Genomic DNA, 26,489 nt, shown 5'->3' with positions numbered 1-26,489 from the left:
GAACCAAACCAATCAACAAATAAACGTCACACTCCTTTGTCAGAGCACATTATTTAAAATCACACAGGAAGAAGCATCCATACGCAATGGATTGTCTGTTGCATTTGACTGCCATCCATCAACATACCAAACTCTTTGTGTAGTCCTTATTACCGGTAATGTATCCCATCTTCAGGTTTCCTCTAAGAAGTTTTCTCTTAGAATAATTTTTTGATAAATAAACATGCTTCAAAAAACATGAGTTCTTTGTATATCTTTTGACAAAACAGTCATTTTTTTGACAGCAATCTTGGCTCAGATCAGTCTGCCTTGCAAAATTACATTTCACAAGTAACAGTTTCCTCTCTTTCCCTTCTTACAGTTTAAATTCCCATTTTCTGAGCTTACACAAGTGACGACTAATGAATCAAAAAGCCTAATTATGTTTTATTCTTCTCACCTTGTAGTATTTTTGTGATAAGAGATGAATAACAAAAAAAACATGTAACGCTGGTGCTTGAGGTTATTTTAATCTCCAGAATGTGCATCAGATACACATGAAAACACAGATTAATATACTTTTCATTACTGTTATAAAATCAACCAACAATCCTATATGTTTGTTGGGTCGCTGCCTTTTAATCACCACAACACAGGAGGCCTATGCACTAAATAGACAAAAGAAACAAAAGACAATACAAGACAAAAAACCCAACAGGATGTAGATCAGGTTGGTGGTCCAGAAGGCTAACTGGTAGACCGTCTTGTCACAGTAGGCTTCCACATCAGTTGTTGTCTTATCATAGTTGGGTTCATAGATGGAGTAAATCCACACATTACCTGAAGAAAAAGAGGCCCAAGCAAATTAATACTTCTCACAAAATTAAACATATTTTCACATCATATAACGAGTACAACATGGTGGCACAAGGGTAAAGCATCTGTGTGTTAAATCTAGAGGCCTGTAAATGTTACTGCACTGCATTTATTCACCAATAAGCACGAGAAGAGAAGAGAGCTCTAATATCATGATTTCTCTTTAAACTTAAATTAATAAATTTTTGGGGGCAGAAGAATAAGCTGTAAACACAAGATTGACATATTACACTTCATGGAGGAGTTATGGCAAACATGTTCGCAAAAAGAATTGCTTATTTACAGCAGACATGGAGCAACATAAGCATCCATTTGGAGTCGTGTTTATGACCATCTAGTGAATGTAGGTCCAAAATTTACTAATGTTTTGGCTCAGTTTTGGTCTCCACCAACCCCTGAGGCAAATAGTAACTGCATTCCAACTGCGTCTGGAAACGATGTTGATGAGAGCTGTGAGAGTGCATTAAATAAATAAAATTGCCCTAAAACCCCCCAAAATTAGCTGAAAGACACTAAAACGCTCAGTAGAACTGAGGGAAACTGTAGTCAAGTGATCATTCTCTGTGGGCTCGACCCCTGTCACATCACTCTTTACTGCAGCTTTAAATAACAACACTAAATACCAGCAAAAAGTATGCAAAATTGAAACATTGGAATTTCAGCTCACAACTACCTAATGTACAACAGGCTGACAGTTGTCTTTACACATCTAGCAGATGAGCGTTAGCCATAAAACTAAAACAATCTGCTAAAAAAAGGTTCAAATATATGTAGGATGGAGAGTTGGGTGATACATTTTCTGTAACTGCAAGCAACACATTTTCACATTAAACAGAGCCATTTGTCACTATAAACATAAGGATAAGTGGAACATTAATTTCTTGAGTCAGCACATTGATTGTGCTTTGGTTGCAGTCTTTGTGCTTACCAGCGATGAACCAGCAGCAGAAGAAGAGAGAGACCAGGCCGCTCAGGCAGCTACAGACCTTGTGGAGACTTCCAGAGCTGGCATTGCAAGCCACAGTGGAGAACAAGGACAGCAGGGTGATGATTCCCATTACCATTAAATAGATGGGGATGTAGGGCTGCTGTGGACAGTCATTTTTGTACACTGCTCCTGTGAGACAGAAGGACAAAATCTGTTAATCATTGTACTTCATTTCACTGGTGGTGATTTCAGTCAACAATTATGGTTGTCCAATATTTCAAAAGTCAGAAAAAAATAATTAAAAACATGCAATTTTATTACACCTTTCTGACAGTCACTTACCTACTGCTAGCTGAGTAATGGACACGATGCACATCACCAGGAAACATACTGCAGGGAAAAAAGACAATATTTTCAGGTCAACAATGACACCTGCAGCAGCTGCAGATGATGTGAGGACAAGTGTGCAAGGATGACCTTAGCTTATCACCGTTTCTCACCTCGGACTGATATTGAAAGATTAGCATCCAACAATAGCCTGTTGATGTCTATGCCACTCTCTGGCATTGTCAGTAATGATCAGTCTACAGACGGAAACAGATACAGGACATTAGCAGCTTGTTTTTTCCAGGTACAAACAACTGGAAGTACGACATTTCACAAGAAGTGTTCTTCATCATAATATAGTGATAAAATAACACTACTAATGCATATAGCCTACTGTAGTCTATAAAGCTGCAACAATTAATTGATTAATCGATTAGTCGATCGACAGAAAATTAAACTGCAACCCTACTAGTCTACTTCCCTTTAAGTAAAGGACAAAATCAGCAGCAACAGTATCAGCAAGAATACTAACAGTAACATAAGTCTAATAAACTAATATATGATTTTAAACTAATAATTAAATATATTTACCTTTCTGTGTGTCAGATGAGCTGCACTTCGTCTCTGGTGGCTGAAAGGGAAAGTGAAAGCCCTTTTGAGAGACTGTTTTATATCTGTTTAAAGGTTAGCGACAGCTCATTGTTGACGTGTTCTTATGAGGTTTGTCAGCTGTATCATCATGTGCCTCAACTTCCTACTTGAACGCTTTTTTTATTTTTATTCTTTTATTTTTTAAAATTGTTTTCTGTTCCTTTTCTATTAAAAGTGTCTGGTAATGAGTAGTGAGTCAGAAACTATAATAATAATTATTAGTTATAGTATAGTTAATAAGTATAATGATTTGGCATTTATCTTCATTACTTCAAATGAGGCACAGGTTTGGAATCGTCTTGGACTCCTTATTATGCTTTTAGTGTTCAGGAATATAAAGTTCTGAGATCTCTCTTGTGTGTAGAAATGCAACTTATCCACTGCTACCTTTATGTTGTTTTTTGTCTTGTGCTACAACTGAATCTTTCTGGTTAAATATTTCAACAGAAGTTAATTCAACTTTTCATTGATGTTAAATGTCACTTTTTTTTTCTAAATATCCATAAAGGGAACATTGACTTATATTAATCAGGAATAAGGCTGTAATGGGGTATTAAATCTATAATATACTTCCTAGTCAAAAAAATGAAGATATCCTGTGCATAGCAATGCCAGCTGATGCAGGGCAAATTACAGAAAATCAAAAAAGTATTTCAGCGCACACCAGGATACTAGGATAGACATTATTTTATTAGGAGATTACATTAAAAAAAAAAAAAAAAAAAAAACATTGCTTCATCAGATTTGCTCTGTGACAGAACAAATCTGATGAAGCAATGTGCGAAACACGTAGTTTGCTTCTTTTTTTTTTTAATGTAATCTAACAAAATAGTGTCTATCCTAGTATCCTGCGCTGAGATATTTTTTTGATTCGTGCCTCACTTAAAAAATGTTGCACTTATGTTAAAGGACAAAAATGTCTATTTTAAAAAACTGCCAGAAAATATATATCAATATAATTTTCCACTTTCAGAGTTATATCTTTAACCAACTTCAGTCCTAATCATTACCAAATATTAATTTTCAGAATTTAAACACTTAGTTTGTTTATATAATGCCACTGTTGATTTTTATGAAAAATAACAAAAAAATGAAGTATTTTCTGTTTACACTGTATACTAGATGCTGCTTCACAGTCTGGGAAATATCAATGATTAGCAACAACACTGACTTTGATGCTTTATTATTTTTTATGCAGTGTCAGATTTAAAAAACAAAAAAAAATCACACTTGTTACCTTAGAGGAAAAAATGTCACCTTCCTAAAACTACTATAAAAATACTATATATTAATTTTATTTTCCACTCTCAGCAGTTTGTATATAAATGGATCCTAGGAGGCACAATCAGTGCAGGAGGACCTGTGTTATTGGGGGTCCTCCAGCACCTGTTGACGGGACACCACTGGGTTGAGTGACCTCCTACATAGTGGTGTTCACAGATGCACCCCTGACGGGGGTGGCGCCTGCCTTGGGAGAGCGGTACGTGATGTGTGGCTTTCAGGGGAAAACCGACACATCAATCTCCTCAAAGTTCAGGTTCTTATCATGTGTGGCCATGTCTGATCCGCAGCCCTGTTAAGATGGTGGAGAACCTGTTGTTGTGGTCTTTAGATAGCCTCCTGCCCTCCACATTCTGGCTCTGGAAAACTGGGGTGCCAACCTCATGTTGAGAGGCAACCTTCTGGTAGACAACTGGGGGCTGCACCCCTGAGGTGTTCCAGCATATTTGGAACACATTTGAGAAAGCAGAAGTGGACGTGTTTGCCAGACAGAACAACACCCACTGCCCACTCTGGTTCTCCTTGATGCCGCAAGACGATCCACCCCTGGGGGTTGACGCATTTGCACACGTGCTGTGGCCAAGGAGGCTGCTTTATGCTTTTCCCCCTCTTCGTCTCATTCTCCCTCTGCTGGAGAGTGAGACAAGAGCGGCTGTAGGTCATCCTGATAGCCCCTGACCGCAGTACGGCACCATGGTACAAAGAGATAACCCAGATATTGGCAGCCCAGCCCTGGTCCACCCCCCAAGTCTGAAGTGCCCTGTCCATCAGGACTTGTGAAAAAGCTGGTGTGAGTGTCAGCTGTGGTACACCTGCAAATTTAAGTGGGCAATTGTGTACATGTGATTGGAGGAGAGTATTACCCATAGAGTCCAGTAGAGGGCTCCACCTGTGTTTGTAGAACTAGGGTTACAATATCGTAACCTTTGTTCTTGACTTTATACCAATAATGAATGAAATAACCAAAGATTTGGAGCCATTTCAGACAATGTTGACAGGATTGTTTTATGTTTTATTATCTAACATTATTGTCAGACATTATTTACTCTAATCTAACTTCTAAAATATTGTGCAATTATGTCTAATATTAAAACAAAGCTTTCCTGTGTCGTCTTCTCCATACATGGCCCTGCCTTTTCTTGCTTTTCATTTTGTTGATACAGAAGTCTTCTAATTTTTGTATACAATTTTAGTTGTGTTCTTGTGATGGGTTTTATAAGCATTAAACATTTTCTCTTTCTTGCTGCCTTTTAATCACCACAACACAGGAGGCCTATGCAACAGAGACAAAATCATAAGACCTAACAGGATGTAGGTAATGTTGGTGGTCCAGAAGGCAAAAAAGTAGAGCGTCTTGTCACAGTAGGGTTCCATGCCGGTTGTTGTCTTATTGTAGTTGGTTTCATAGATGGAGTAAATCCACACATTACCTGAAGAAAAAGAGGCCCAAGCAAATTAATACTTCTCACAAACATAAACATATTTTCACATCATATAACGAGTACAACATGGTGGCACAAGGGTAAAGCATCTGTGTGTTAAATCTAGAGGCCTGTAAATGTTACTGCACTGCATTTATTCACCAATAAGCACAAGAAGAGAAGAGAGCTCTAATATCACAAAAAGAATTGCTTATTTACAGCAGACATGGAGCAACATAAGCATCCATTTGGAGTTGTGTTTATGACCATCTAGTGAATGTAGGTCCACAATTTACTAATGTTTTAGCTTAGTTTTGGTGTCCACCAACCCTTGAGGTAAATGGTAACTGCATTCCAACTGTGTCTGGAAACGATGTTGATGAGAGCTGTGAGAGTGAATCAAAACAATAAAATTGCCCTAAAATCCCCCAAAATTAGCTGAAAGACACTAAAACGCTCAGTAGAACTGAGGGAAACTGTAGTCAAGTGATAATTCTCTGTGGGCTCGACCCCTGTCACATCACTCTTTACTGCAGCTTTAAATAACAACACTAAATACCAGCAAAATGTGTTTTTTTTTTTTTCAAAAAATTGCAAAATTGAGACATTGGAATTTCAGCTCACAACTACCTAATGTACAACAAGCTGACATATTATTGCCTTGACATGGCTTCTATGTTAGCAAACAGTCACCTTTTATAGCGTTAGCCATAAAACTAAAACAATCTGCTAAGAAAAAAGGTTCAAATATATGTAGGGATGGAGAGTTGGGTGATAAATTTTCGGTAACTGCAAGCAACACATTCTCACATTAAACAGAGCCATTTGTCAATATAAACATAAGGATAAGTGGAGCATTAATTTCTTGAGTCAGCACATTGATTGTGCATTGGTTGCAGTCTTTGTGCTTACCAGCGATGAACCAGCAGCAGAGGAAGAGAAAGACCAGGCCGCTGCAGACCGTGTAGAGACTTTCAAAGATGAAATTCCTAGCCATGTTGCAGAACGAGAACAGCAGGGTGATGAATCCTATTACCATTAAATAGATGGGGATGTAGGGCTGCTGTGGACAGTCATTTTTGTACACTGCTCCTGTGAGACAGAAAGACAAAATCTGTTAATCATTGTACTTCATTTCACTGGTGGTGATTTCAATCAACAATTATGGTTGTCCAATATTTCAAAAGTCAAAATTGATAATTTTTTGACATTTTAAAAGTCAGAAAAAAATAATTTAAAAAATACCAATTTTAATGCACCTTCATGACAGTAAATGGACAGTCACTTACCTACTGCTAGCTGAATAGTGGGGATGATGCACATAATCATCAAGGAACCTACTGCAGGAAGACAGACAATATTTTCAGGTCAACAATGACACCTGCAGCAGCTGCAGATGATGTGAGGACAAGTGTGCAAGAATGACCTCAGCTCATCACTATTTCTCACCTCGTAGTAGTTTTGGAGGTTTAGCATGTATGCTGATGTTTGTGTCACCCCAAAACATTGTCAGTAATGATCAGTCTACAGACAGAAAGAGATACAGGACATCAGCAGCTTGTTTTTTCCAGGTACAAACAACTGGAAGTACAACATTTCACAAGAAGTGCTCTTCATCATAATATAGTGGTGAAATAACACTACTAATGCACATAGCCTACTGTAGTCTATAAAGCTGCAACAATTAGTTGATAAATTGATCTGCTACAATTTTGATAATCTAACAATCATTCGAGCAATATCTATGCAAAAATTCACTGGTTCCAGCTTCCCAAATATTAATATTTATGGTTTTAACATTCCTCTGTGATAATAAACTGCTTATCTTTGGGTTTTGGACTGTTGAGTGGAAAAAAGTAACCATGTCCTCTGGGAACTTGTGATGGGCATTTTTCACAATTTGTTGACATTTTACAAACCACACAAATAATTAATAGAGAAAACAATCGGTACATTAATGAACAATGAAAATCATTAGTTGCAACCCTAGTAGTCTACTTCCCTTCAAGTAAAGGATAAAATCCATGTTGTTGTTTTTTTTTCTTTTAGCAGCAACACCAGTATCAGCAACAATACTCACTGTAACATAATATAATATAACACATCTAATAAAATAACCAATAACAGTTTCTACAGGGAGAGGGTGGTTTGATTATTCTTTCTCATGCACAATAAACTAATATTTGATTTTAAACTAATAATTAAATATATTTACCTTGCTGTGTGTCAGATGGGCTGCGCCTCGTCTCTGGCAGCTGGAAGGGAAAGTGAAAGCCTTTTCCAGAGACTGTTATGCTGGAACACAACAATTTATCGGTTGCAGACAGTTTATCGTTCACGTGTTCTTGTGAGGTGTGTCGTTGTCAGCCTCAACTTCTTAGTTGGGTGGCATTTTTTAGATTGATACTTCCCTGTCTATTACAAGTGTCTTGAAACTTGAATAATTTGGTATTTATCTTTATTACTTCAAATGAGACACAGTTTGGGAATTTTCATGGACTCCTTATTATTCTTTTAGTGTTCAGAAATATACATTTCTGAGGTCTCTCCGATGTGTGGAAATGCAACTTATGCTACCTTTTATATGTTGTTATTGGTCTTGTCCTACAACTGAATCTTTCTGGTAAAATATTTCAAAAGAGTTAATTCAACTTTTCATTACATTAAATGTCTGTTTTCCTTTCTAAATATCCACAAAGGGAACATCAAGCTAAATTAACCAGAAATTAAGCTTTAGTTTCTTTTGTTGCTTGCAAGAAGATGTATCATACTAAAATGAGTTGAGTCAATAGGGTATTTATTAAATCTATAATATCCTTCCTCTAGCCCTTGTGCCTCACTTTAAAAATGTTGCACTGATGTTAAAGGGAAAAAATGTCACACTTTCACTGAGTTAAATCTTTAACCAACTTCAGTCCTGATTATCACTACCAAATATTCATTCATTTTCAGAATTTTGACCCTTTAAATGCCAGTTTGTTTACATAATGCCACTTGTGATTTTTATGGAAAAAAAAAAAGAATTATTTTCTGTATACACTGTATACTAAATGCTAGGGGGAACTTAGGGGAAAGAGCGTCACATTGGTTTAGAAAGAAACACATCCTGCATGACATAGCATCACAGAAAAGCAGATCTGTCTCTGGTTGTGCTCACTGGTGGCGTTATCTGTTGTACCAGCTAGTGCAGCTCGTCTCTCTGGCTAATGGTGATAAAGAGCTGCTGTTGGTCATCCTGATAGCCCTTGACCACAGTACGGCACCATGGTACACAGAGATAACCCAGATATTGGCAGCCCAGCCCTGGTCCATCCACCAAGTCTGGGGAACCCTGTCCGAGAAGGTGGACTCAATAGGCACACTGTGGCTCAGGAGGTAGAGAGGGTTGTCCACTAATCAAAAGATCAATGGTTTGATCCCTAGCTCTTCCAGTCCGCATGTCGAAGTGTCCTTGGGCAGGATACTAAAACCCAAATTGCTCTCAAAGGCTGCACCGTGAGTGTGTGTGTATGTATTAGATTAGGTCTCCTGATGATCAGGGTGGCACCTTGCATGGCAGCCTCTGCCATCAGTGTATGAATGGGTGAATGTTTACACCCAGTGGAAAGTGCTTTGAGTGGTTGGAAGACGAGAAAGGCACTGTACAAATGCAGTCCACTTACATTTGGCCAACCTCTCCAGGCTTGGCTCCTGAGATGGGCAGGCTGATGCAGGCTGGACTGTCTGCACAGGTGACACAGACCATTCAGGCGGCGAGAGCAGCATCCACCATTGCTTGCTACAAAGAAAAGTGCTTGTTATTCAAAGACTGGTTGTGAGGAAAGGAGACTAGTCCCCCTGACATGTGCAGTTGGAGAGGTTCTCTCCTCTCCACAGTATCTGGTGGAAAAGGGGCTGTCTCGTGCCACTGTTAAAGTGTATGCAGCAGCTATTTCCTCCTGTCATGAGGGTTTTGGCGACAGACCTGTTGTCGCCCAACCCCTTGTGAAAAAGTTTCTTACAGGGGGTTAGGAGACAACACCTGTTGACACTTGTCTCCACCCCCCAGTGGGAACTAGGTCAAGGTCTTGGTGATTCCTATGAGCCTCTGGAGCACTCCTCTCTGAAGGTGCTGTCATTCAAGAGAGCTTTGCCGCTTGTGCTGAATTCAGCTAAGAGAGTGAGTGAGCTGTGCACCCTGACGGTTCCCCCAGCTGTTGTGGTGACCACAGCAGTGTTACTCTCAGACCGGACCCCTCCTTTGTTCCCAAGAACATAAGGATTTCATTTCTGTCGAAAACTATTCAGCTAGAACCATTTTGTCTTCCACCCTATGGGCACATCAGGGAGGCAAAATTACGTCTATTGTGCCCAGTATGTGCGTTGGCATGTTATGTTGAACGAACAGCCCCCATTTGGTGCACTGAACAGCTGTTCTGTGCTATGGAGAGGTGTGGCCAGTCAAGCCCTATCCAAGAAATGCCTAGCTAGTTGGCTTTGTGAATGCATCTCCCAAGCCTAAAGGCAAGCGGGTAAGGAACTCTCCACTACAGCCCTAGCCCATTCCACATGTAGTATACCAGCATTGCAGGTCTTATTCAGTGAGGTGAGGTGAGTGTTGAGGACTTTGCACAGCAGCATCTTGGTCTAAGCCTGATCTGTTTATTAGGTTCTATTGCTTGGACAAGACGGGCTCCTTTTCAAGGTTTGTGCTTGCAGGGGCAACTCAGGACTTGTGAAAAGCTGGTGTGAGTGTCAGCTGTAGTACATTCATCAGGGTCCACCTACTGTGCCTATAAAGTCCAGTTGAGGGCAGAGTCTGTGTGAGATGGAGCAAAGGTTACGATATTGTAACCCTAGTTCTATAAGCACAGGTGAAGCCCTCTATCTGTGGACCTTGCCACTCCTACACCATCAGCTGAAGTGGTTTAGGGATGAGAGCAGCAGTGAAGCACATGTAAGTGGGCGATTGTGTGCGCATCTGCTTGGAGGAGAGTATTACCTATAGAGTCCAGTGAAGGGTTCTGCCTGTGATTATAGAACTAGGGTTACACCTTTGTTCTTGACTATACCAGTAAAGAATGAAATAACCAAAGATTTGGAGCCATTTCAATGTTGACAGGATTGTTTTATGTTAAGAGTAATTATCTAACATTATTGTCAGATATTTACTCTAATCTAATTCTTACATATTGTGCAATTATGTCTAATGTTAAAACCAAGCTGTCCTTTCTTGTGTCATCTTCTCCACACATGGCTCCACCTTCTCTGTGTGCTCTTGTGATTGGTTTTATAAGCACTACATCTTTGCTCAAACTGTTCTTTCCATATCATGCCCAGCCACTTTGCACAATTTTGCATACATCATTGCAAAATTTCACCATTTTCTGCACAGTCTCCAGCACAGTGATGTGGTGATTGAAATCTGCTTTTAGTCTGAGGAGAAATTCCTGACGTTAGTGTTTTTATGTTGTAGCTTACATATATTGTACCAGTCATCGTTAGATATTTTCATCTTCACCAACATTTCAACCATCTTCTGTCTCTTTCAATCAACAGTTTTGAGTAGTAACAATAATTCAATGTGAGGCAGGAAGTCTCATAAAATTGAGCCTCAAAATATGTATCAAACATTTAGTAAAATTCATTGGGCTGGCTACTATCCAAACCAAAACACACACACACACACACACAAACACACACGTGGTGTTCAAATTCATATGCTGCCTATAATGAAGGGTGAAGCCTGTGAAGCTGTGACTTTTAGAGGATCGAGGTCTAGATTATTGCATGTTCCTGCCTCTGGTCTCTCAAAGAGACATATTACATGTACAAGATTGATTCCAAACAGAATATATCAACCTAAAGGAGTTTGTGTGCAGCTGTGAAATTGTAAAAACATGTAGGTTGCTAGTATTGGTTGTATCTCTAGACTCTAGAGACTTAAGGTGGACACCTAGTGGCCTCTATATGTTACTACAGTGTATTTATTCTCCAACTGATGGACCTTAATAGGAGTCAGGTAAACAACAACCTGGTAATGTACTGTATATGTTGCGTGTGAGCATGAGGGTGTGTGTTAGTCTCACCTTCCTCATTCAATATCTCTTTTTGATGCTTGATTTCTGTTCCCTTTTCATTACAGTGATAAAAAAAAATTGGATCAGTGATCATAAAAAGAGATTAAAAGAGACAAGTCTGAGGGTGACATTAAACAAAAAACCAAAAATTTTACTGTAGCAAACTTCCAAGAAAGTCAAGGGAAGGTTGGTGGGGTTTTTTTTAGGAGCAAGAGTTTCAAATAACATGATGACCCAATAAAAAACTCAAAAAAGGACAGTTTTTGGGCATGTGGGCATGAGGTTCCTTGTTTAATGTCATTTTCATGCTGGATTTCTAATCTCTTTCCATTACAGTGATAAAAATGAGGATTAGTAAAGGAAAGCCAAAGACTCAAATACAATGTATTTGTTTTGTTTTTTACCTATATACTATAAACCACAAGGACAATGCAACATGCAAACCACATGTGTGGAAGAGCAGGTGATCACACTTTTGATAGGGAACTGTTTCTCTGTGTGATGATGACTGAAATGTGTGATCTTGGAGGTGTTGTTATATTGTGCACAGTTACCACTGCGATACTTTCCATGGAGAGGGCTGAGAGGTGTCTGAGTGGGTTGTGCAGGTCTATTCTTATGCGCAGAATTTGCATGCACCAAAAATCTCCATCAATTTATGGTCATGTCAACAAGAGGGGCGAGATGAGGGGGAGGTGATCTTTAAAGTTAGTATCTAGTTCTGGATCTGATTATAGCATGTGGCAGTGCCATTTAAAAACTGACTTAACATGTAAGTTGGGAGAATATTTAGTCATGCATGTGACAGAACTTCTTATTTTCATGGCTGGTACTTAAAAGTTCAGTGCGAGATTTTTGGAGTGCTATGTTGTATGCTTAGGATATCCTTATTGAACAAATCCTGCTTACATTAACAAGATGGGCTGGCAAAGACTGAGGGGGGAAAAGCTGATTTATAGGCTACTAGGTGACTAATGAGGGAATGAGGAGCAGGTGCACAGACAGGTGTGGGGATCAGGTGAGTGGAGTTAGCAGGAACACACTGAGGGCTAACATTTGCTAATTAGCAGTAAACGCAAAGTACAGCTGACATGAATGACATAAATGTACATAATGTAATAGAAATCCACTCAACAATTGTTGAGATATTTCAGTCTGGACCACTTATTACTTTATGATAGAAAATATTATAATATCCAAACACATATTTTTGTGGTAGTAAAAATACTGTCGTGTAGTAAAATTTAAAAATTGTAAAAAAAAGAAAAATACAAAGAAATTACAGTATTTTATATGCAAATTATAAATAAACCATGTGGTGCTGGTGCTTGAGGTAATTTTGTAGGAAAGCTGCTGCGGCTTCAAAGGTAAAATATGTATGATATTAAATCCACACTGCACCTCCACTGTGATCTTCTCTATAAGTTTTTTAATTAACTTTGCATCTAATTAGGAAGGTGATGGAGGCAACAGTAGCAGCAGCAAATGAACAGACCTATTGGGATGTAGGTCATGTTGGCGGTCCAGAAGGCAAACAGGAAGAGCATTTTGCAGTAAGGATCTACATCTTTGTGTCACCTTGTCTTATTGTAGTTGGGTTCATAGATCGAGTATATCCACACATTACCTAAAGACAAAGAAACCAAAAGTACACTGTGTTTGTATATGAAGGGCTGTTAGACTTCTGTTATTCTCTCATACGGATGTTTCACCTTTACAGATCTTGGATTTGAAACTACACTAATCAATATTTTTATATTAACAATGGCTCAAATGTGTAATGTAAAAGGGATCGCTGACTGTCACAAACCAAGACATCCCGATACTCCAATACTACAAATAACTAGCGAGTGTGTGTAGCTTGAGATACATGCAACACCTTCAGCAGCCAGCTCATTGCAGCCCCAATCAGATACATCTTGCCCCCTAACTCTTTTATTTATTTGTCTCTAGATGTCGTCGTTGGGGTCAGCGTGGCCAGACAGTAAGAAGCAGACAAGGACGCCACAGCCACACAACAGGAACAAACCCAAGAGGATGTAGACCAAGGTGGTGGTCCAGAAGGCAAACAGGTAGAGCGTCTTGTTGCAGTAGGGATCCACGCTTGTTGTGTTCTTGTTGTAATTGGGCTGATAAATAGAGTAGATCCACACATTACCTAGAAGAAAAAAAATACACTTTGTGTTTTTTATGACAGTTTCAGTAATTCCACATCTAAAATTACAATTCTAAAAATACCCCCCCCCCCCCCCCCAAACACACAAACACACACACAGAGTCCAGAGCAGACAGAATGAAACAGACTTTAGGTTATACTTTACTCGAATTGACTACGACAGCTCACTGCCATAAGTGCAAAAAAAAATTGGCAGTAAGGGAAACAATACAAGCAATTTATCAAATAACTGTTGAACAAGCAGAACATCAGTGCCATTTTTGTAGCTTTTTTTTTTCGCTACATTTTCATAGAGTCCCACACTCACACCCTGCACATTGTTATTTTCTGGGGGCCACACACCCACTGCCCAATGGTTGCAGCCCAGAAATACAGCAAAATAAAAAGAAAATACAGACAGAGTTATCTGAGTGATGTGCAAGATGCAGAGAATCACCTTTGAACATACTGTTGACAGACAGACAGAACATATTTGAAAGTCAACACTGACCTACGTGCCGCCACTGTGAACACAAGCATACATGACTTTTGCACATCACTATCACTCACCTACTGCTGTAGAGGGATGACGTCTGCAGATGCCTTGAAATGTGTCAATCTCTGACATTATTAGTAATGGTGAGTTGAACCTACAGAGGGAGAAACATGTCAGATCATACAAGCTGCAAAAGTTGAGTCTGAAAACAGGAAGTTGCTTTTTTTTTTTTTTTTAGCAGAAAATGTATTTAAACTCAATACTAACAGACATGTTATACCTTTATGTGTGTCAAATGGGCTGCAGCTCATAAATGATGAAGATAAAGTGAAAAGTTTCCAGACAAGAACCTGTTTAAGCTGCAGTGTGGGACTTTTGTCTCCCTCTTCTGGAATTTTGAGTAATTACAAAAACACTGTCTATGGTTTCAATGTCTGCATAGGGTCTGCATCCCCCTCCCCTATTTTTAGCCTTTTTTCCACCACAGAAATGTACTTCCAGCAGTTCTGGTGCACCAGCATGAGAAAGTTGCCACAGACTTCAGATTTAAAAACTCTGTGTAGGGGAGAACGGGGTAAATCGAGACAGTGGGCAAAATGAGCTGCCCCCTTTATTTAGGTAACCATAAACAAAAGTAATCATGTGACCACAAATTAAGAAAGTATATTTCACATTACTCAATCCATCTTGGACTCAAGCACATGGAGAGAGTGGTAAGGAAAACAGAGCAAAAAAAATTATTTTGTCATGCCAAGTGAATTCATGGCATTAATAAAGTTATCAGACTTGTATCTTAATTAAAATAGAGAAGCTTTGGGCATTGTTACATGATAATTTAAGTCAAGGTAAGCTACAAAACAAGGTCACAACATCCTATGAATTAATGATTTTTTTTTCGTGTCATACCATTAAAAACAGTCCAACCCACATAAGATTACATGACATGCAATAATACAGCATATCAATAACATCTCCTAATATTTTCTTGCCTTTTAATGGTATACATGTGTACTGTTATTTAATCGTCATATAGATTATGAGATACTGTCACTATTTGGGGTGTAGAAAAGAGATAACACAGATAACAGTGTCTGGTTTGTTTGTCCTCTTAGTCCATTAATCTTATTTTCTCCATCTCTGTGTCAACTGGGTTGTCTGTTCGAGATATATATTTTTTCAAATCAGCACTCTGTTTGAAGATCTCTCTGCTTAGTAGTTAGTATTTTTGGGATAAGAGATGAATAATAAAAACATGTGACACTGGTACTTGAGGTGATTTTAATATCTCCAGAATGTACATCAGACATCTTTGAAAACAAAGATTAATATACTTTACATTACTGTTATTAAATCCACCAACAATCCTAAACGTTTGTTGGGTTGCTGTCTTCTAAAAGGAGGAATGTGCAACAGCCAGACAAAATCAAGAGACCTGACAGGATGTAGGTGAGGTTGGTGGACCAGACGGCAAACATGTAGAGCGTCTTGTTGCAGTAGGGTTCCACACTGGTCGTTGTCTTATTGTAGTTGGGTTCGTAGATGGAGTAAATCCACACATTACCTTGAGAAAAAGAGGCCCAAGCAAATTCATACTTCTAACAGAGGTAAATGTGTTTTCCCATCATATAACAAGTACAACACAGTGGAACAAGAGTGAAGCATCTGTGTGCTAAATCTAGAGGCCTGTAAATGTTACTGCACTGCATTTATTCACCAATAAGCATGATAGGAAAATTTAATATCATTATTTCTCTTTAAACTTACATTAATAGGTCAGTGCATTGATTATGCATTGGTTGCAGTCTTTGAGCTTACCAGTGATGAACCAGCAGAAGAAAAAGACAGAGACCAGGCAGCTCCAGAGCTTGCTTTGATTTCCAAAGCCGGCGAAGCAGGGCAGGATGGCGAGCACAGACAGCAGCAGGGGGATGACTCCCATTACCATTAAGTAGATGGGGATGTAGGGCTGTCGTGGACACTCATATTGGTACATAGCTCCTGTGAGACACAAGGACAAAATCTGTTAATCATTGTACTTAATTTTACTGGTGATGATTTCAATAACCAATTATGGTCATCTGATATTACAAAAGTCAGGAAAAAATAATTTTAAAAAAATACAATTTTAATACACCCTCATGACAGTAAATGCACAGTCACTTACCTACTGCTAGCTGAACAACAGGCATGATGCACATAATCACTGAGGCACATACTGCGGGAAGACAGACAATATTTTCAGGTCAACAATGACACCTGCAGCAGCTGCAGATGATGTGAGGACCTTAGTTCATCACTGTTTCTCACCTAGTATCACTATTGGAGTTTTAGCAAGGCACTTGGTGCATTTGCCACTCTCTGGCATTGTCAGTAATGATCAGTCTACAGACAGAAAGAGATACAGGACATCAGCAGCTTGTTTTTTCCAGGTACAAACAACTGGAAGTACAACATTTCACAAGAAGTGCTCTTCATCATAATATAGTGGTGAAATAACACTACTAATGCACATAGCCTACTGTAGTCTATAAAGCTGCAACAATTAGTTGATAAATTGATCTGCTACAATTTTGATAATCTAACAATCATTCGAGCAATATCTATGCAAAAATCCACTGGTTCCAGCTTCCCAAATATTAATATTTATGGTTTTAACATTCCTCTGTGATAATAAACTGCTTATCTTTGGGTTTTGGACTGTTGAGTGGAAAAAAGTAACCATGTCCTCTGGGAACTTGTGATGGGCATTTTTCACAATTTGTTGACAATTTATAGACCACACAAATAATCAATTAATTGAGAAAACAATCAGTAGATAAATCAACAATGAAAATCATTAGTTGCCACCCTGCTAGTCTACTTCCCTTTAAGTAAAGGACAAATTTTATGTTGTTTTTCTACTTTTAGCAACAGCAGCAACAGGATCAGCAAGAATACTAACGGTAACATAAATCTAGTAAAATAACCAATAACAGTTTCTACAGGGAGAGGATGGTTTGATTATTCTTTCTGAAGCACAATAAACTAATATTTGATTTTAAACTATTAATCAAATATGTTTACCTTGCTGCGTGTCAGATGATCTGCACCTCGTCTCTGGTTGCTGGAAGGGAAAGTGAAAGCCCATTCGAGAGACTGTTATGTATCTATTAAAAGGTTTCAGAGAGCTCATCGTTCACAAGTTCTTGTAAGGTTTGTCATTGTAGGTCTCAATTTCCTAGTTGAGTGTCTTTTTTTAGATTGCTCTTTCTATTATAAGTGTCTGGTAATGGGAGGCAGTGAGTCAGAAACTTGAATTTGAATTTGGTATTTATCTTTATTACTTCAAATGTGACACAGGTTTGGAATTTTCATGGACTCCTTATTATGCTTTTAGTGTTCAGAAATATACATTTCTGAGGTCTCTCCAATGTTTAGAAATACAATTTATACACTGCTACCTTTATGTGTGTTTTTTTTGTCTTGTCCTACAACTGAATCTTTCTTGACAAACATTTCAACATAAGTTAATTAAACTTTTCATTGACATTAAATGTCTCTTTTTTCTTTCTAAATATCCATTAAGGGAACATCGACTTAAATTAATCAGAAATTCAGCTTTATTTTCTAAGTTTCTTTTGATGCTTGCAAGAGGATGTATCATACTGCAATAAGTTGAGTCAATAGAGTATTTATTGAATCTATATCCTTCCTCTAGAGCTTGTGCCTCACTTTAAAAAAGTTGCACTGATGTTGTTAAAGGAAAAAAATGTCCGTGTCAAAAAAAAACTGCCATAAAACTATATTAATATAATTTTCCACTTAAACTGAGTTAAATCTTTAACCAACTTCAGTCCTGATCATAACTACCAAATACTCATTCATTTTCAGAATTTCAACCCTTTAAATGCCGGTTTTTGACATGATGCTACTATGTTTATAAATGAAAAAATATATATATTTTTCAGATAAATATCTGGCAACTGTGTTCAAAAATGACGAACAGTTTGTAAATGCAGGTTCAACAGTTTGTATATAAATGTAATAACATCCAAATATGTTTGTCATGAAAATTATATATGATATATATAGATATATGTGGATTTCTATTACATATATTTAAAACAAGAAATATTTGTGTGTTAATTAGAAATATATTTGTGAACCTTAATTTTTATGTGGATATTTTGTTACATTTATATACAACGATAAATATTTTTGTGTGCATTCAAAAATACTTTTGTGGACAGAGTCATTTATATATAAATCCAAAAATACATTTGTGAATCCTTCCAAGTGCATTCATGAATTATGAGACTGATCTTTCTATCTATATATACACACACACACGTGCACACACACATACATATTTTTGCCCTGGCAAACATGCAAACATGAGAAAATTGTTCAGTCTGGTAGAAAATAGTAATAACTACAATTTTGAAGCCAGGGCTCTAGATTGAAAGCGTGATATAAGAGAATGCATGATTTTATGCTGTAATGGCCATGGAATTTCCAAAATTGATAAGAAGAGTCCACACCCTTGTCAAAATTTATGCCGAATGCTTTAACACAGCCAAAATGATCAAAAAACTGCAAATTAAATATTCAAAAATGGCCCTAGTGCTAGAGACGTCTTCAGTCCCTGTGAAGATAAAGAAGTGACATGGAATAATTCTTTCTCTTTTAATTGATTCTTCAGGTGGAAATGACAAAATCTCTGATAGTATATTCCAAGGTTCTTGGTAAATAATATATCATCTTAACATTTAGAGTAAATCAGTTACAGCAATGAAACTCCTCTGATACAGTTTGATCTGGAAACTAAGTTCAGTATATGTTGTGATTAAACCATAAACAGTGAAAAACTAAAAGGAAACCATCAAAAAGTTGGTTTCCTCAGAGAACAAACCCCCTGCTTTATGTATCATATAGTATTTTACACAAGTTTATGGAGTATAAAACATTATTGTCTGGTGCCTGACAGGCACGATGCGGACTTTGATTGGTTAAATGACCGTTGAAACAAATTATATACAAACAGGTATCAGTGTAAAAAAGACATAATAATAAGAGAAAATGAATTTGCACAGTACACACATTTTATAATTTTATCGTATCTGGAAATAGTTCAATTACTGGCTCAGCATGTAAACAGTAGATCTCATACATATACATATATATCTTTTGGAAAGGCACTATTAATTTATTAATTACCTACAAACAGAATGTACTGCAGCATCTGCAGAGGTAGAAAAGGTTCAGCGGTGAGAAAAGATTCATCTACACCATTTTAGAGTTAAGTATGTATCTATTGGTCCACCCACAAGAACGTTGTGGGATTAGAAATACCACTACAATGCATGATAGGTGTTAAAATAAGAAAAATTATGTGTTGCAAATTTTGTGCTGCAAATAATGACCCATTAACATTAACTAGAGACAACAAAGGGTTCATCCAGTAAATAAAGTGCACTCTTAATCTACTTTAACTGTTTTACTACTTGCTGATGTTTAAGTGATAAAATGAGGAGTACTACAAGTAATCCTCATTACAGCCCCATCAGATGCATCTTGCCCCCTAACTCTTTTATTTATTTGTCTCTAGACGTTGTCGTCCGGGTCGGCACGGCCACACAGTAAGAAGCAAACAAGGACGCAACAGCCACACAACAGGAACAAACCCAAGAGGATGTAGACCAAGGTGGTGGTCCAGAAGGCAAACAGGTAGAGCGTCTTGTCGCAGTAGGGATCCACACTTGTTGTGTTCTTGTTGTAGTTGGGCTGATAAATAGAGTAGATCCACACATTACCTAGAAGAAAAAAAATACACTTTGTGTTTTTTTATGACAGTTTCAGTAATTCCACATCTAAAATTACAATTCTTGACTTTATACCAATAATGAAAGAAATAATCAAAGATTTGGAGCCATTTCAGACAACGTTGACAGGATTGTTTGATGTTAAGAGTAATTATCTAATATGATTGTCAGATATTATTTAGTCTAATCTAACTTCTAACATATTGTGCAATTATGTCTAATGTTAAAGCAAAGCTGTCCTTTCTTGTGTCTTCTTCTCCACACATGGCTCCACCTTTTCTTGCTTTTGGTTTTGTTGATACAAAAGTCTTCTAATTTTTTAAATACAATTTTAGTAGTGTTCTTGTGATGGGTTTTATAAGCACTAAACATTTTCTCAAACTGTTCTTTCCATATCATACATCTCTTCAACAATGCCCAGCTACTGCCTTAGAGTACAAGGATTCACTTTGCACAATTTTGCATACATCATTGCAAAATTTCACCATTTTCTGCACAGTCTCCAGCACAGTGATGTGTAGATTAAAATCTGCTTTTAGTCTGAGGAGAAATTTAACTTTACTTTTCCAAAACATTTTTCTATTGCATGGAGTTAGTGAATGTATGTTGTAGCTTACACACTATATTGTGCCAGCATCTTCGGTGTCCTTCAAATCAACAGTTTTGAGCAGTAACAATTATTCAGGACATCTCGTAAAATTAAGCCTCAAAATATGCATCAAATGTTTAATTAAATTGGGCTGGCTACATTCTGCACCAACAAACACACACACGGTGTGTTCACATTCATATGCTGCCTAAAATAAAGGGTGAAGTTAGTAAAGCTGTGACTTTTAGAGGATCGAGGGCTAGATTATTGCATGTTCCTGCCCCTAGTCTCTCAGAGAGACATATTACATTTACGAGATTGATTCCAAACAGAATATGTCAACCTAAAGGAGTTTGTGTGCAGCTGCTACAGAATTGTAAAAAACGTGGTTTGACAGGATTGGACCTCTAGAGACTCTAAAGACATAAGGTGGACATCTAGTGGCCTCTACCTGTTACTGCAGTGTTTTTATTCACCATCTGGTGAACTTTAATGGAATTTTAGTTTAAAGGAGAGTCAATTTCCTCTATCTTAGTGTGACCCGAGTTCTCATTTCAACAGCATCCTCGGTAAAGATCTGACTGCATAACAGAAATACCTTTCCTCTTTCTACTCAGTTTCTATATTTCCACGTTTCTTTGTCTTTTAATTGATTCTTCAGGCGGGAATTACAAAATCTCTTTGACAATATGTTCCAAGATTCATGGTAAATAATATATCATCTCATACCATGGTCTGGTTGAATACTCTTCTCTGACTGGCAGGCAGGTGTGCATTAAAACCTTTAAATGCACACATAGTTCGGCTCTTATTCGTGTATGCCCACAAGCAGCTTTCCATTGGTCGCCTTTGTAGCTAAGGTTGTTGTTAAGGCTGTTCCATGGGTTGTTTACGTCATCCATTTGCATATTTCGGATCGGATTCAGGCTTTTTGTATTTGAGAGGCTGACATTTTTATTAAAGAACGAGAAAAAGAAGTGAAATCCAACTACTAATGTTTGTTTATGTAGCCTCCAGAGCCACTGGACGTCTCCTGAGACGCAGTTTCCGGAAGTTGGCCAGTGAAAACACAATGGGAAGGGGGCCTTAACGGCGACAGGAGCTGAAACAGCCTGTTTCAGACAGAGGCTGAACTGAGGGGCTGCATAAAGAACCAGTATAAGATAAATAAGGAGTTTTTTTTAACTGTAAATCATGCAAAGATATTCCAGTAGAGCCCCAGAATATGAATATAGACCTGGAAATGTGCATGATGCGTCCCCTTTACCAATTTTGAACGGTGGTTACCTATTGACCACAACTATGTTTGAGGTGTCCCGTTACAGAAGTTAAACAAATAAATGCCAGCCAGAGACAATCAGAAACACGAATTCCTCTTGGCCATAGTGAGAACCATCATTTGTCATGCTTCCTGTCACTTCCCTTATTTGTCAGCCTACCATGGTTTAAACTTACCAGCGATGAACCAGCAGAAGATGAAGAAAGAAGTCAAAGAGTTCCAGATTGTGCAGAGTCGGCTGAGGGGGTTAGCGGTGCCATCTTTGGGCTCCTGAGCGCAGGGCAGGCAGGAGAGTACCGACAGGATCAGGCCAAATACTCCCACCACTATCAAATAGATGGGAATGTAGTGTTGCCGCGGGCAGTCATTCAGGTGTATTGCACCTGTTGGACACAGATGGATGACAATTTTATGAGACTTTCTTGGTTGGTCATTTAGCGTTTTCACAAAATTCAAGAATTTATTTAACCAGAAGTACAGAAAAAATTGGACTTTCTGACATCTCAAAATCATAACAATTCAGTGAACAAAATGCCCATCTGTCACTCACCGATTGCAATCTGAGCAATGGGCATGATGCAGAAAACCAGTTTTGAACATGCTGCAAGAAGGAAGAATATATTTAAACAAAAGCACACGCATGCTTTTATCTGACAACAATTAAACTATGACACAAGTGTGTATGACTCTGACCGTCAAAACATCTCACCTAGTATCGGCGTTGGGGGTTGAGGAGGACTGCGCATGCGTTGAATAAGCCCAGCGTTTGACATTATCAGCAATTAAGACTCTAACCTACAGAGGAAGATAAAGAAATCACTGGCTAATATTGGCCATGTTTTTAAAAAGTAAAAATATCTGCACACTGAAAGCTGACTGTGATTTTTTTGTCTTTATCAGATAAGAAACAAGAGGGAAAAAAAACACAGCAAAGCAACAAAGCAAGAAAAAGAATTACTAGGTTTTACTTTCACTCTTCTTCCCAACCCAAGAAGTAACATTTCTTATTGGAAAGACATTGGAAAATTTGCAATTGATGTGTTTGAAATTTGTAGTTAAAAGTAAAATATGTTTGTTTTCATGCTGTAAAAATAATAAAAAGATTTAGCACTGTGGTGGATTTGAATGACATTTCAATCTGAAGTGTATATTTTTGACTGTTTCGACACCACAACACAAAAGGCAAATTACTTGTATGTGAAAACCTACTTGGCACTAAACCTGGTTCTGCACTTTAATGTAGGGCTGCAATTTCAGTATTGATTAATCAATTAATCACTTAGTCTATAAAATGTCTGAAAATAGTGAAACATGCATAATTAATTTATGTCCTGGACACCAAGATGACATCTTCAAATAGATGATTTTGTCCAACCAAAACCACAAAACCTTGAAATATCTAATTTACATTGATACAAAACAGAGAAAAGCAGCAAACCTTCACATTTGAGAAGCTTAAACCAGTGAGTATTTGGGATTTTTGCTCGATTTTTGCTCGACACGCCATGCAGATACCTGTCTCTTTTTGTAAGCAGTAAATGAGTCCATTTTGAATTTGTATTTGACTTAGTAATGTAATTTTCAAATGCATGTAGTTTGTCTTATAAACCGGTTTGAAGCTTTTAGGGGAAGTACAAAGAGCATGTAAGAGTTGTGTTTTAGTTGAGTTAAGACAAAGCATTCAAACAGCTGTACAAACATGTGACTGTTGGAGTGATTAAATCATGAGTTATTGGGTTCAGTTGACCACAACTACCCAAATTTAATTTAGGCTCCCATGAAGTAACTATTTGAGTGTCTAGCACCAACAGCAAATATAATTACATGGGCTATAGTGACTTGAACTGCACACAGTGTGGATTTATGCTCACACACTACAGTCCTTTAACGTGACTGATTATGAGGAGAGACTATTCTCTGAACTACAGCCAAGAGGTTTGACTGCATTCCCAGCAGAGCCAGTTTGACCAATATTACAGGAACAGCAGGAAACAACCTATTACAACACATAAACAGACAGCAGAAATTAAGGAAATGGGGGGAAATATTCAGAGAAATTGGTTCGTTTAACTCCCGCTTTATTATCACGATAAATTAAGAATAAAATCCTACCGCAGGAAGCCTAAAAAAAACTACTCGGTGCACTTCCTCACTAAAAACAGGGCGAGGTAAGTCCTTTAGAAGTGACAGGCTAAGCAAATACAACCAAATCAGACCAGATAAGGTTAAAACACGGCCTCGCCTTTTATTTGAAAGTTGGCTGAATGTTCAGCGCCGCGCCCCGGTAACACACTGACATAAAGTTGACTTCTGCTCCTCGGAAATGAGTTTATTCTCCAAATACAACCGCACAGTCTCCGGTTACCGTCAACACAATCTATTTATGCGTGAAATCTCTGTTTCCCGTCCTTTTCTTTGACTCTTACCTTTTCTGTGGGTCTGTTTACCTCCTCCCGGTGTGCTGCTGGGACTCTTGACAGCCGCGCCTTGTGGGATGCCAAACCTCCTCGGGAGCGCGCAGACACACAGTGAGAGGAGGCGTTCATGCGGTCAGCTGATTGTAAAAATGACTCATGCCATACCAGACTCCTGCACATGAGGCCAAAAATGTTTTATTTCTAAATAAATTCTAAATAAATTCCAAATAAAAACAAAATAGCATCAGGATGTGTCTGTCGTCCAAAGCACATTTCGTTAATTTAAAGGGGACATATCACGCACATTTCAACGTCTATATTTTTGGTCTGGGGCTCAACTGGAACATATTTGCAGGATTAACAGTTTTAAAAAATTCTTATTTATCTTATACTAGCCGTCTATGCGGCCCCTAAGCTCAGCCTCTGTCTGAAACAGGTTGCCTTAGCTCCTGTCTCTTTAAATGCACAATAGGCTATGTCATTTTCTGCCATGAGGGGTCTCTCAATCAAAACAATAACAAAAGACAGAGGATGTGTTCCGATACTCATATTATCATACTATTAAGTATGTCAGAAAAAGATTTAGCCTAATATGTCCCAATACATAGTATGTCAAATGCAGTATGCCAAAAGTACCAGGAGGTACTACATCCAGTCACATTTTGCAGTATGCAAGCCACCATGTTTTTCTGGCTATTCTGACCCACAAGCCTCTGCACAGCGGAAGATACGTCACATCAACTGAGCTGCTGAAAGAGAACAGACCAATGACAGCACATTGGCAGAGCAACAAGAGAAGCCGCAATGTCTGTACTGCAGCTGCCTTTTAATGCTTTGTACTTTTGTACCTTATGTACTTAATAAGGGCAGCTGCGGTACGTACTAAGTATGTGAGAGAGAAGGAACGCAGCAAGAGTTTGTTGACGTAGCTTGGGATTATGGGAGTTGTTGTCTCCATTGTTAAACAGCCACCATTGCCGTCATTGCAGTCAGTTTGTCCCAGTTAGGATTCCTTTAGTATTCATCATTCTGGGTTTTTTTATCAGGAGCTGAATTATCCTCCTCTCCAAAACAAATGTACATGATGATTAAAACCAGTAAAAACACCGAATAAAGCAGTTTCACACTAAATATCAGTGTTTCTCTGACTTTGTTCAGTGGACACAGGACAACCAGAGAGGCTACGAACGTTTGCTGCGGACGTTTGCTCAGCTTGTCTCTGATAACTTAAGATCTAGATGTCCGATGACTAAAATCCTTCATCTGGTTAAAAGATATAGTTCAAAACAATCAAGATCTAATTGTATTTTAAAAATGTGGCTTAAAACTGGATAAAAGGTCAATTTATGACAGATACTGGAGGACAACCACAATGCTGACACATGCGCAAAAGAGAAATGACACCATTGACAGGCGACCAAATGACTGAGTTACGTATTGGGCCTCTCCTGAGGAGTCCACTCTGTTCTGGCCACTCGAGAGGCTACGTCAACAAACCATGCAACAAACTATAGTAGTAGGATTTCACAACTTTTTCTCGTTCTTTACTCAAAATGTCAACCTCCCAAATACATCCACACATGTTTGAGCCCGAATCCAATCTGAAATACAAGAGTGGACAACACAAATAACATACATACAAATAAATAATAATAAATAATAACCTTAGCAACAACCTAGCAACCAAGGAACATGAAACAATGGCCGTTTATGGGCATGCAACAAGCCACGCTAACTTGTCAGCAAGCTAGGAAAAACGTTGCAAACGAAGCATTCAGAGCCTCGGCTTCTGACTTGCAGGGAGCATTTCTACACACGTTAACCTCAAGTTTTGGAACTTTAACTATGTTTAACATAGATATCCAACATCGTAATAGTATATAAATATCAGAAAATCAGAAAAAGCATGATATGTCCCCTTTAACAAGATAAAAAGATGTACACCTGTGCAGATTTAGGAGTTCAGTGAATGTATAGACACTTTAAAACATTATGTTTTTATACCCATTAAATTATAATATTTTTGAATGTGATTTGGTGCACTAACAGGTCTTATTTACACATTTTCAGAATATTACTATTGAGATAATACAAAATATTTACATGGTACCGTTCAAAGCAGATGTTTGAATCATTTTACATGAAATGCTTTAGGTAGAATTAAAGAAAAAGGGTTCAAAAAGCAGGAAAATAGATGAAAGTAATGGGGGGGGGAAATCCTGTGCTCTCA

The 26,489-nt window shown here is 38.0% G+C and overlaps 2 protein-coding genes across 9 annotated transcripts; both read right to left on the bottom strand.

Moving 5' to 3' along the window:
* Positions 1–490: 490 nt before the first annotated feature.
* Positions 491–17,257, bottom strand: LOC137174605 (transmembrane protein 272-like). 7 transcript variants are annotated; one of them, XM_067580004.1, is made up of 16 exons: positions 17,237–17,257; positions 16,481–16,555; positions 16,338–16,388; positions 15,989–16,171; positions 15,606–15,734; positions 14,248–14,327; positions 7,679–7,758; positions 6,913–6,987; positions 6,753–6,803; positions 6,376–6,555; positions 3,491–5,472; positions 2,702–3,253; positions 2,284–2,367; positions 2,126–2,173; positions 1,784–1,972; positions 491–819 (listed from the first exon to the last, which is right to left on the bottom strand). In XM_067580004.1, the coding sequence occupies exons 2-6, from the start codon at positions 16,536–16,538 to the stop codon at positions 14,308–14,310; spliced, it is 441 nt and encodes a 146-aa protein (XP_067436105.1). In that variant the 5' UTR covers positions 16,539–16,555; positions 17,237–17,257; the 3' UTR covers positions 491–819; positions 1,784–1,972; positions 2,126–2,173; positions 2,284–2,367; positions 2,702–3,253; positions 3,491–5,472; positions 6,376–6,555; positions 6,753–6,803; positions 6,913–6,987; positions 7,679–7,758; positions 14,248–14,307. The 7 variants fall into 7 exon arrangements, with proteins under 7 accessions (XP_067436105.1, XP_067436107.1, XP_067436103.1 ...); XM_067580006.1 differs by lacking the exons at positions 3,491–5,472; positions 6,376–6,555; positions 6,753–6,803; positions 6,913–6,987; positions 7,679–7,758 and adding an exon at positions 13,552–13,680 and having other exon boundaries at positions 2,702–2,741; XM_067580002.1 differs by lacking the exons at positions 2,126–2,173; positions 2,284–2,367; positions 2,702–3,253; ... (6 more) ...; positions 16,481–16,555; positions 17,237–17,257 and adding an exon at positions 7,291–7,339 and having other exon boundaries at positions 6,913–6,989; positions 7,679–10,885.
* A 1,567-nt stretch (positions 17,258–18,824) lies between these two features.
* LOC137174604 (transmembrane protein 272-like) lies at positions 18,825–24,382 on the bottom strand. Of its 2 annotated transcripts, none has more exons than XM_067579997.1 (5): positions 24,269–24,382; positions 22,552–22,637; positions 22,393–22,443; positions 22,019–22,225; positions 18,825–19,965 (listed from the first exon to the last, which is right to left on the bottom strand). In XM_067579997.1, the coding sequence occupies exons 2-5, from the start codon at positions 22,613–22,615 to the stop codon at positions 19,757–19,759; spliced, it is 531 nt and encodes a 176-aa protein (XP_067436098.1). In that variant the 5' UTR covers positions 22,616–22,637; positions 24,269–24,382; the 3' UTR covers positions 18,825–19,756. The 2 variants fall into 2 exon arrangements, with proteins under 2 accessions (XP_067436098.1, XP_067436099.1); XM_067579998.1 differs by lacking the exon at positions 24,269–24,382 and adding an exon at positions 23,667–24,238.
* Positions 24,383–26,489: the final 2,107 nt, after the last annotated feature.

The sequence above is a fragment of the Thunnus thynnus genome, chromosome 22 (assembly GCF_963924715.1).
Source record: "Thunnus thynnus chromosome 22, fThuThy2.1, whole genome shotgun sequence".
Classification (NCBI taxonomy): domain Eukaryota; kingdom Metazoa; phylum Chordata; class Actinopteri; order Scombriformes; family Scombridae; genus Thunnus; species Thunnus thynnus.
This window is presented reverse-complemented; position numbering and strand designations above follow the sequence as displayed.